This window comes from Schistocerca americana, chromosome 4, assembly GCF_021461395.2.
Source record: "Schistocerca americana isolate TAMUIC-IGC-003095 chromosome 4, iqSchAmer2.1, whole genome shotgun sequence".
NCBI classification, from domain to species: domain Eukaryota; kingdom Metazoa; phylum Arthropoda; class Insecta; order Orthoptera; family Acrididae; genus Schistocerca; species Schistocerca americana.
In genome coordinates, this window is record NC_060122.1 from 321,101,388 (window position 1) to 321,113,985 (window position 12,598).

Here is a 12,598-nt window from a genome sequence, read left to right on the forward strand (position 1 = left end):
CAATATAAGTGGGTTGAAACTGTTATCATTTCACTCTCAACAAATATCCATATGTAACATTTTATGTGGATTAGAAATGAAATAATCTCATAGGTATTGTTATAGGTAAGGCAGATGGTAGTGTTCGGTTCATGGGTAGAATACTTAAAAACTAGTCAGTCAGTCTTCAAAAGACATTGCTTTCAACACTCCCTTGCAACCCATCAATATATTTTTCGAATGTGTGTCATCCATACCAAATAGGAGTAGCAGAGGACATTGTACATAAAGAAATAAGGGCATCATGAATGATGAAAGATTTGTTTTATCTGCAGTAGAGTGTAATAAAAATGTTCAAAAACCTGCATAGACAAACAAAAATTATCCCACAAAACCTTAGAAAGTTTCAAGAAACAGTATTAATGAAGTATGTGTTATGCTATCTGTAAGAGAAACCATAACTATGTAATATTATTGAAAATGGTAGCCTTTTGTACAGTATACACTTTCCTACAAGTTTTACTAGGTTGAATTTAGTTTAAGTGATCCAGAGCCCCTCGGGATTTTAATTTTTGGTGATATCTATGAAACTCAATGTGTAAATAGTATTTTTTTTTCAGCATTGCAGCAGCATGCTGGTCTCTGCATTATGTCAAAAGGCTGCTGGAAACCATATTTGTACATCGGTTCTCTCATTCTACTATGCCCCTACGTAACTTGTTCAAGAACTGCACATATTATTGGGGTTTTGCTGCATATGTTGCATATCATATCAATCATCCACTGTATACTGCTCCAAGCAATATCCAGATTTATTCATCATTAGCTGTTTTCTTGGTAAGTAGTAAGATTTTAGTGATTACTTGTGACATATTTTAAAAAGTGAGAAACAGCCCCTCACACTGCAATTTAGACTTTAGTATGCTTCTCTATCTGCCTCAACATCTTAATCGTTCATTTATCAAGCATACTGCAAGAGAATGTATTTTTCTTCATTTCCACCTTCCTGGTTGTTAAGATAGTTAGGTATGGTGAAGATCCAGCATGGTTCAGTACCAATATTAGATTATTTTATTGTAACAATGAGAGCTGCATACAACTAAATTCCTAGTTGAGAAACAAAACCGGAATGTCCAGCAAGGTGTAATGACAGTTACACTACAAAGGTGTGTGGAGAAAATAGCCAGACTTTACATGCTGAACTGTCAAAAAATCTTTGAAAATTTTGGTCCTCCATAAAATCGGCCAATGAAGAAATTTTTATTCCATGTGAACACCTTACCTAACACCACTGAATTGCAAACACTACATTCTGTCTTCCGAACTACATCCCCAAAAAGATCACAATGCGGAAATGGAACTGACAGTGGAACCAGTTCAAAATGCTAGAAAGAAGGGATACATGACTTGATGAGTGTTTGCTAAATTCTGTATTGAATATGTGGAGCAGCCTGCCCCATTTGCCAGCATCAGTTTGCCATTGGTTATTGCAACAGGACAAGCAACTTCATGTGGATGAGGGACATGGTACCTGTATACTGCTATTTCCAGGTACACATGATTGAAATTCCACATTGAAGCAAAAAGAACTAGAACAGTTTTTTGGAATGTTCATTACAGGTACCAAAATTTTGTCACATGTAACAGTGACACGTGAAAAAGGCAGTTGTCAAAGTATGGTGAAACTCTGCAGAGAGGGTACTAGTATAAGAAGTGCCAATTTTGTGTATGGAAGGATGACAAGGATTTGAAAAACAATTTGTCCATTACGAAATCAAATATTTTATTCTAAATTCTTTTTTCAACAATTAGAAAGATCACATCTGACATCAGACAATTAGAAGGAATTAACCAAGATTTATATATGAAAGTTTTTGTGCCATCTTACATCGGCATGACAGTGGCTTGCCACATGTTCCTCTTTACCACCTCAAAAATGGAGAAAACTTGTTTGTCAGGTTGAAGCCTCCATCTCACTTGTTGCAAGAGGTTATCTTTTGTATACTTCTCTGCAGGATGAGGTGAATTTTACTTCAGAAGTAGTCTATGGAAATAACATTCACGACTTTGATTTTACCATATAATTATTGCTTTTACCTACTAACAGTTTTTTGAGCTATCTTGCTAATTAATCATAAATTTCCAGGAATTTATGAATTTTGGAAAGGTTTAAAGTGCATGTTTTCATCTTCTAGTACATATGGCATTATGCCATAATAAAGAACCAAACATGAGGTAAAACAGTACTGGTACTCCAAGAAAATTTACATTCCGAAAACCACACTGAACAGCTTAATATCACGTCAAGACCTACTTCATTTGGAATCTGGACATACCAATGTGCACTATAAGCCAAATTATGAATTTTAATATGGTTCACGAAATTCTGATGCTCTTGGAGTATCCTCTGATTTTTTTCTTTTATGACATAATGTAAGATCTTTAAAGTTTTACACGTACGAACATAGGGGCTCCCTTGGTCATCGTAGCTGTGCAAGTGTGGCGACGCATGTTATCTGGTGCTCTCTGGCAACTGATGAAACGAACCTATTTTTAACAGGTCGCAGGAAAATATTGCGAATGGTGGTTTCAAAAGCATTAAGCCTAATTGACAAAACGACATTGGGTTGCGCCACTCATTGCGTAGAAAGTTACATGCAGATGGTTTCATGTATGACTGTAGACACAGCAACACAAGTATGCACTTCAGTTACATTGTTTTGTGGGTTCCTGAGTTGTCTTAAATGAAAGTTTTGGCAGCTGCACGTCGCTCAAGTTGTGATGGAGCAAAAGTTCGTTGTGTGGAACCAGTGCATAACAAAAAATAAGAAACGTGTTTCGATTTGTGGCGGGATGAAAACGTCAGCTCAGTTGCTCAGCAACCTTGTGGAAATAATTTGTAATGAAGACACAAGAAGTTCTTTTAATTATCTTAGAATGACACCAGAACTGTTAAAGTTTCTTCTTAATGGAGTTAATTATGTGATAAGGAAAAGATACTGTAGTGCATGAAGCACTGTCGTTAGAACTGAAATTACATATCACATTGTGTGCCTTACAATCGAGAACACTCTGAATGCTAGAAGATGCAGTTTTAGTTGACAACACTTTTCATTAACAGTAATAATTATTAACATTAATTTCCAGTAATAATTATCAACATTAACAGCCATAATTGTTCAGAGCAGGCTGCATTAAGAAGAGAGTGGGTTGCAAATTATTGTCTTGAAGATAGATCTGCACAGTGGCAATATTCCAAAATTCAAATATATGTGCTGTGACATTTTAAAGAGATGAATATTGATTAAAGCATGCAGCTTCTTGATTTGTGTATCCTTCCCTCGTGTCAACACTATTCCATAAAAAAGAGTAAGTCAACTCAAACGATGGGATTTTAGTCTTCTAGACGAGAGCATTTCCACAGCCAGAATTGTACTGGGTTGTATTTTCTTAACTAAGTTGTATATGTGCTCCTAATTCAATAAATTGTACCCTGCAGCTCAGGTATTCTCAAACCATTTATGTTCTGATCGCACATGACGATCTCGGGGGCAGCAATATGTTGCTTATTTTTTTTTAATCAGCATCACTGAAATCCCACAAACGTCTGTGCAAAGCATAGATATTCGCAAAGCGAATATTATTTTCCATTCCGCACTTCATATTTGTTTGTCCACACTCTGTGACATACACAAACTCAATACTCTGGCAACTAGTGCCGCCAAATTTGGAACACATCGAAAGTGTTTAGTTTCACTGAGTTGGGCAAACACGCGGGGCCTGAAATTTAGCAACTTCACTAATTTTAAGGCATCGCAGAACTGTATGAGGTTCAAGTAAAGCGTGATACCCATTTTTTGTTGTTGTTATTGACCTGATGAAACTAATAAAACATATTCCAGACGTGTATTTGCAGTAGTTTCCCAGAACATCCAGAGAAGAAAAGACGTAATTTCATAAAATTTTTAATTTATTAACGACTTGGCTCAATTTGTTTTTGTAAATTACACACAACTGCACAAAGTTTTCGACAGAAGTTGTAGAGAATTTAATTTTGGAAAAATGATGGTAATAATGTATGAATGTCAGATAATCTGCTTTTATTAATACCCTAGCACGTGTGAATTCATATTAAACCGGAAAAAAGAAAGCTCAATGTATTTAACAATAAATGTTCAAAAATGTCTCCACCGACTTCAATGCATTTAGTTGTGCGTGTATAAACAGATTTCGTTGTTCGTTCCAGTTTCACAGGGTTGTTCTTAGTGTTGTAAAATTCCCGGGAATTTAAAATTGAAGAAATATTCCCAGGGAACATTGCCGGCAATATTTCCAACATTCATAAATTCCTGGTAATTTATGATTAATTAGCAAGATAGCTCAAAAAACTATTAATAGGTAAAAACAGTTAATTATATGGTAAAATCAAACTCAATAGCTGAAATATATTTTAAGATAAAATTTTAATTAAATAAAATTCCTGGGAATTTATAATTTTAAAAATTAAATTGCTCAAATTAATAGGTCAGTGTGGTATTATGTGATTTAAAAAAACATGAACACACTTGTATGTTCCAAAAATATTGTAATTGAATAAAATCATTAGAAAAGAACCAGAATGTAAAATCTTATAAAAATCAAATTAAAACTACTAAAAGGCAAAAGATTTAATACAGCATCTTTATTTTCCATATTCAATAGTTTTTAAAGTTCCCTAGACACTGTCAGTCTCAATGTCCATTAAATCATCTTGATCCTCCTCCTCTTCTTCTACATTTTCCAAAAAAAAAAAAATTTAGTCACTTGACATGATCTCATCATCTTCTTCAATCTCAGGATTTCATCTTCTTCTTCCTGTCCTCCTGTTTCCTCTGGGTTGTCTTCTGCTTGCTTGCTTGCTTGCTTGTTTCTTTCTTCTTCTCTTTTGGAGGTGGAGCATTCGAGAGCTTCCAGTTGTAAGAAAGAAATGTCAGATTTGGCGCTCACTCAGAAGGAATACAGTTTCTTTTCTTGGAATGCAACCAAGAAAACTTACTAAATGTACGCTTTGTGGCAGCTGAAGTTACTGGTGCCCCCAATATTCTTATGGCTAGATGTGCCAAGTCGCAGGTACCTATCAACCTCATCCACCATAATAGAGGCCTGATAATTTTATCCTTATCGTCCATCCTTTCCCAAAGAAACTTTCTTGAAAATAAGCCTTCCTTGCCTCTGTAGTCGGCTAAACTTCCTCTTACTTTTAAGACGTCCAAACCCATATGCTGAGCACAATCACAAACAAAACCTATGGTGTCTAGTAGTTCCGTAGGGTTGAACAAACTTCCCTGCATTTTAGGGTCCAGCCTAAATGCTGCAAGATGGATTGGTCGAATCCCAAATTTTTTCTCTTGATGACCTTTTCCATGACTCTCTCTTCTTCTGATTTTTGCATGGATGATGTTGGTAAGTTTTCCTTCATACTTTGCTCTAGTTCATTTAATTTTCTGGCCACTCTATGTATTTGTGGGTCATTTGATTCAATGGATGTGAGAAGATCAACAATTAGTTTCAGCAGATTTATTATTTTTTCTATTCTAACCCAAAACACAGCATTGTTTAGTAGTTTTCTTTTAATGGCTGGGTCTAGATCAGCCTTTTCATTGATGATGGCCAGTGTTTGGAGGACCACTTTGTTTGATTGCAAGCTCTCCAAAGGATTGGTTCAGCATCTCCTGCAAAAAAAAATTATTAATGATAATGAACGATTTACTAAAGGCACAACAAAGAATAAAAACTATTAACTTGTGCCACCTAAAAAGTTTTTATTACTTTTGAGAAATGGGATAAACATAACAGTACTTTTTGCTTTATTTCCAATCCCGAGTAAAAATTATGAAGAAAATAATCGATATATCACAACTACACCTACAGTGTACACAAACTACTTCCGCTTTACACAAACTACTTTCGTAATTTGCCTTCTTAATACAATGAAATACATATAACATTATTAATGTTCAACACCATAAAAACAATTTATACCTACAGTATAATAAGATACAAAAAAGACTACTATAAATGCCCGTTTTCATACCAAAGAATAGTAGGCCTTAAACAATTTGAACTTATATTTGTTTGGTTATCCATGTGATCAAAAAATGCAGTTATTCCTCTTGATAAACTTGGGCTGTAAAAAGAAGTCCCAAACGGTCCGTTCTTTCTTGACCATTTTGTAACAATGAAGAAAAATACAATAATGAACAAAATAGGAAGCGGCCTACTCAAAGGTATTTGAGTCACTTGCCGCTTAAATGTTAAAATTTCACTCTCTCATCTCACACAAAATTCTAATTAAACTGGTTCTTTAACTTGCGAACATACTTGTCAACTGAAAAAAAAAGTATGACTCTCTCTGAAAGCTGCAATAATGTAGGGTTTTTTTTTTGAAATATTCCCTCTTTTGTCTTCTAAGAATGAAATTTCCCAATTACAACTCATTGTAATTAAATTACACTTAAGACCTACAAGGTGCTATCCAAAATTTTCGGAACTGGTGCTGCTATCTGTTGAACACCTTATCTTTGGCCCCCCAGGGGGTCCACAACTCTTTTGTGGACACGTGCGTAGCGAGCACGGGTCCCCGAGCTAATGTGGCCCTCCTTCCTTTCCGGGCTGCATACCTTCCCTTCCCTTTCCGCATCCTTCCCCGTCCCCCATCTTCGCCCCCCCCCCTCACCTCTGGCTCTTTCCTTCCCTTTCTCCCCCTCTGGGAGTATGGTTTGTGCCTACGTCCGGAGACAGACGCTCGAAACTGTTCCAAATTCCTTGCTTTCTACACTTGCAAGTCCTCGTCCTTCCTCTGTCCTCTTTTCCTTCCCTCTTCTCTTTACCTTTTCTCCGCTGCGGCGTTTGAGACCCCCCTCTTCTTTCCTTTCCCTTTCTCTTTTTTCCTCACTGTGCGTGTCTGAAGGCCGACCCACGCACTTCCATGCGTAGCCGGTGACGGGGTAACGCGTAATTCCCCGCCCCGGGTAGACAGGTAGGACACGTACGTACCCCCTGGTAACGGCCAGGCCCAGGGAGGGGTGATTACCCGAGCTGATACCTTCCGAAAGTGCCGATTGGTCCCTCCATCCGTTCGTCGGGAGGTGTGACCTGAGGTGTGAACAATCACCTAAGGCGGGTGTGCCCTCAGTGAGGGCCCCCACAAGGGAGGAGCGCACCATCGGAGACGCCGGTAATCATGGGGGATTCTTCCGCAATGGTTTCCTCACCTTCCACTATGTCTGCTCACAAACGTAAGTTCACTGAGTCTCAGCCACAGTCAGTTCTTCCATCGTTGCCACAGTTCCTTGTTGTTTCTCGGTCTGACGAAGGTCACGACTTCTCCACGGTCAACCCTTTCATTATTCAGAAAGGTGTCGACGCAATTGCAGGTCCTGTAAAGTCTTGTTCCAGATTACGGAATGGCACCCTGTTGTTAGAAACACACAGTGCCCTCCAGGCACGAAAATTGCTGCGTACTTCTCTGTTCCACACCTTCCCTGTCCGGGTGCAACCGCACCGTACCTTAAATTCCTCGCATGGAGTCGTTTATACACGCTCCCTCGATGGATTGTCTGACGAAGACATTCAGCACTACCTGTCTGACCAGGGCGTAACGGCCGTTCATAGGGTTACGAAAAGGGTTGACACGAACATCATTCCAACCCGCACTGTCTTCTTGACATTTGACAAAGTTCAACTCCCATCGAAAATCAAAGCAGGCTATGAGATAATTTCCGTTCGCCCTTACGTCCCAAACCCTACGCGGTGCTATCGATGTCAGCGGTTCAATCACACCAGCCAGTCCTGTTTCAATCCCGCCAAATGTGTTACTTGTGGCAAGGATGCCCATGAGGGTGCTTGTCCACCTCCATCCCCTCGCTGCATCAACTGTATGGGTGACCACGCTGCTTCCTCTCGAGATTGTCCCGTTTTTAAGGACGAAAAGCTCATCCAGGAAATTAGAGTAAAGGAAAAGGTGTCGACCTTTGCTGCTCGAAAATTATTCGCCAGTCGACAGCCCACCGTGCCTCAGAAAGGAACATACAGCACTGTCCTTGCTTCTCCTCAGCCAACGAAGGAGGCGGCCACGCAGACTTGCGACCTCACCTTTAGTGCCACGGTCGTCCGATCGGCCAGCGCAAAGATCGCCCGTTCAACCTCACCACTTTCGCCTGCCCACTCTATGGCTCACCCTTCGTCGGGTTCTGCTAAATCTCGAGCCCAAAAGTCAGACGCCAAGTCTTCGAAAAAAGAGCATACTCGTGAAGAGTTTTTACGTACCGCAACTTCACAACCATCGGTTCCTCCTTCATCTAAACATCATACTTCCAAGAAGACTACAAAGAAACACAGTTCCTCTCCTTCTCCGCCAAGGCGTGTGCCATCTACAGCACCACCTGGCGGAAATCGCCCTCGGCCGTCTTCTGTGTCGCGGAGGCGCACTGCTGGTGGCCGGTCAACCGGCCGATCGCTGGTGGCAGGAGCTGCTCCTGACCAACCTATGGATCAGGATCTTCAGCCTTCGACTGAATGCCATTCCATGCTGTCGGTCGCAAGCTCTGAGCAGTCGTTGAGTTGACAGCGACCATGGTCACATTCCTCCATTTTCTGTTCACCCTATGTCCATTATCCACTGGAATATCCGCGGCATTCGAGCCAATCGGGACGAATTGTCGATCCTCTTACGATCCTACTCGCCGGTCCTCTTCCGTCTTCAGGAAACAAAGCTGCGTCCCCATGACCGCTTTGTTCTCCCTCATTTTCAGTCCGTTCGATATGATCTCCCCTCTGTCGAAGGCACTCCAGCACATGGAGGACTCATGATTCTTCTCCATGATACTCTCCATTATCACCCAATCCATTTAAACACTTCCTTCCAAGCTGTCGCCGTCCGTCTTTCCCTTTCTGGATACACGTTCTCTCTTTGTACGGTATACATTCCATCGTCCACACCAATGGCACGAGCTGATCTCCTTCATCTTCTTGGTCAGCTTCCACCCCCCTATTTGCTGGTTGGGGACTTCAATGCCCACCACCCGCTTTGGGGGTCTCCACATCCTTGTCCACGTGGCTCACTATTGCTAGACATCTTCCACCAAGCGGATCTTGTTTGCCTCAACACTGGGGTCCCCACATTTTTGTCTGCCTCCACGACCAATTTATCTCATTTGGACCTTGCGGTCAGTACTGTTCCGCTAGCTCGGCGCTTCGAATGGTTCGCTCTTGATGATACACACTCGAGTGACCACTTTCCATGTGTCCTTAGACTGCAGCCTCAACTGCCATATATGCGCTCGCGACGCTGGAAGTTTGCCCAAGCCGATTGGACACTTTTTTCATCTCTAGCGACATTCGATGACCGTCGCTTTCCCAGCGTCGACGATGAGGTCACACATTTTACCAACGTTATTCTTACAGCTGCGGAACGTTCAATACCACGCACCTCCGAATTGCCTCGGTGCCCCCCCAGTTCCTTGGTGGAACGAGGCATGCTGTGACGCAATACGTGAGCGGCGACATGCTCTTCGCATTTTCCGTCACCATCCAACTTTGGCCAACTGTATCCGATATAAGCAGCTCCGTGCGCGATGCTGTCGCGTCATCCGCGATAGCAAGAAGGCAAGCTGGAAATTCTTTATTAGCTCATTTAACACCTTCACTCCCTTCTCGGAAGTTTGGAGTCGGCTTCGACGGTTCTCAGGCGCGCCTGGTTTCTCCCCGGTCTCTGGGCTCACTGTCGTGCATGATACCTTAGTGGACCCCGTCGCAATTTCTAACTCATTGGGTCAGCACTTTGCTGAGATTTCGAGCTCTTCAAATTACCCGCCAGTTTTTCTCCCGAAGAAGCGTGCAGCGGAAGTGCGACATCTTGCTTTCTCCTCTCAAAATCATGAAAGCTACAATACTGTTTTCTCCATGCGGGAACTCCAACATGCCCTCTCTTCTTCTCGATCCTCCGCCCCAGGACCGGTTAGTATCCATGTCCAAATGTTGCTGCATTTATCAACCCATAGTCTGCGTTACCTCCTTCGCCTTTATAATCGAATTTGGACCGACAGTACCTTTCCCAGACGATGGCGGGAAGCTATTGTCGTTCCCGTTCCGAAACCTGGAAAGGACAAACATCTCCCCTCTAGCTATCGCCCCATTTCTCTCACGAGTAGTGTCTGTAAGGTTTTGGAGCGTATGGTGAATTACCGTTTAGCTTGGTGGCTGGAATCCCGCAGTCTTTTAACACCAGCCCAATGCAGATTCCAAAAGCATCGTTCTGCAGTTGACCATCTTGTTGCTCTCTCCACTTACATCATGAACAATTTTCTCCGGAAACGCCAAACAGTAGCAATATTTTCCGATCTGGAGAGAGCATACGATACCTGTTGGAAGACAGGCATCCTCCGCACACTGTTCTCTTGGGGCTTTCGAGGCCGGCTGCCCCTTTTTCTTCGCGAATTTATGGCAGAGCGCACATTTAGCGTGCGGGTGACCACTACTCTCTCCCGTACTTCCTCCCAAGAAAACGGGGTACCCTAGGGCTCCGTGCTGAGTGTTGTACTGTTTGCCATCGCCATAAATCCAATTATGGATTGTCTCCTTCCTGATGTCTCGGGCTCCCTCTTTGTGGACGATTTTGCAATCTACTACAGCTCTCAACGGACCCGCCTTCTTGAAAGACGTCTTCGAGGATGTCTCGATCGCCTCCACTCGTGGAGCATCGAAACCGGCTTCCGTTTCTCACCCAGTAAGACCGTTTGTGTCAATTTTTGGCGACGTAAGGAGTTTCTTCCGCCCTCCTTACATCTAGGCCCTGTCACCCTTCCGTTTTCAGACGTCGCTAAATTCTCGGGTCTTATGTTTGACAGAAAACTGTGCTGGTCCTCCCACGTTTCCTATCTTTCGGCTCGCTGTCTGCGATCCCTTAACACCCTCCGTGTCCTGAATGGTACCTCCTGGGGAGCGGACCGAGTGGTCCTTCTCCGCCTCTATCGCGCATTAGTGCGCTCGAAATTGGAGTATGGAAGCATAGTCTACTCCTCTGCTCAGCCGTCTATTCTTCGGCGTCTCGACTCTATCCACCACCGTGGATTACGTTTAGTGTCTGGAGCTTTTTACACCAGCCCTGTGGAAAGCCTTTATGCTGAGACTGCTGAACCTCCGCTGTCCAATCGGCGTGCAGTCCTTCTGAGTCGTTATGCTAGCCATCTGTCTTCCATGCCTGCTAATCCAGCCCATGACTTTTTTTTTCGACGCCTCCTTTGATGTAGGGTATGCAGGCCGCTCCTCCTCCCTACTACCCCCGGGAGTCCGCTTCCGTCAGCTGCTCCATTCTCTTTCCTTCCGCTTTCCTAAAACCTTCTTGACAACTTGGGGTACAGCACCGCCTTGGCTCCGTCCCCGGATCTGCTTGCTCCGTGACCTTTGTCAATTTCTTAAGGATGGTACCCCTACACTTGTTTATCGTCGGGCATTTGCTGCTCTATGTGCACAAATGACGGACGCCACATTTATTTACACAGACGGCTCGAAAACATCGTTAGGTGTAGGGAGTGCCTATATTGTTGGCGACACCCCAAATCACTTTCGGCTTCCCGACCAGTGTTCGGTTTGTACTGCGGAGCTTTACGCTGTTCTCCAGGCTGTCCACTACATCCGCCTCCATCAGTGGATACAGTACGTAATCTGCTCAGATTCTCTCAGCTCTCTCCTCAGTCTCCAAGCTCTTTACCCTGTGCACCCTCTGGTCCACCGGATTCAGGACTGTCTGCGCTTGCTCCACCTGGGGGGCGCCTCGGTGGCGTTCCTCTGGCTCCCGGGACACGCTGGTATCTGTGGGAATGAGGCGGCCGATATAGCGGCCAAGGCTGCAGTCTCTCTTCCTCGGCCAGCTATTCAGTCACTTCCCTTCATCGATCTACGGAGCGGTTTATGTCGCAACGTTGCTCATTTATGGCATGCGCATTGGTGAACACTTCCCCATAATAAATTGCGGGAAGTGAAAGCCCTTCCTTGCGCTTGGACCTCTTCCTCCCGAACGCGTCGTCGGGAGGAGGTAATTTTAGCTAGACTCCGGATAGGGCACTGTCTCTTTAGCCATCGACATCTTTTAAGCGGCGATCCTCCCCCACTCTGTCCCCACTGCTCTCAGCTGTGGACGGTAAGACACCTTTTAATTGAATGCCCCTATTTTAATCCGTTACGCTCCCGTCTACAGCTATCGCCTGATCTATCGTTGATTTTAGCAGATGACACGCGCTCAGCCGACCGCGTTCTCCAGTTTATTCGTGACAGTGAAATGACGCCAGTCATTTGAAGCTGTTTTTGGGGACAACCAACCCCTTTCTGTAGTAGATTTTTAAGCATTCCTTCTGTTTTTAGTTTCTCCAATTTTATGACTTTGTTCCCATTGCTGCTGGTTTTCAATTTCGGTTTTTTACTGTTCCCTAAGTCACGGGCTGGGCGCTAATGACCATAGAAGTTTTGCGCCCTAAAACCGCAAAAAAAAAAAACCTTATCTTTGGACTAATAGTCACCATCACCCTCGAAGTAGTTCCCATCCGCATGTACAAACTGGTCCCAGCACTTCCGCCACTGCTCA

General features: G+C 43.2%; 1 protein-coding gene across 1 annotated transcript in view; it reads left to right on the forward strand.

Annotated features, from left to right (window-relative positions):
- LOC124612404 (very-long-chain enoyl-CoA reductase) overlaps nt 1-12,598 on the forward strand; it is a 54,193-nt gene that overhangs the window by 34,910 nt on the left and 6,685 nt on the right. Inside the window, exon 4 of the mRNA XM_047140590.1 lies at nt 600-816. Coding sequence (XP_046996546.1) covers nt 600-816 — 217 coding nt within the window. The remainder of the gene's footprint in view (nt 1-599; nt 817-12,598) is intronic.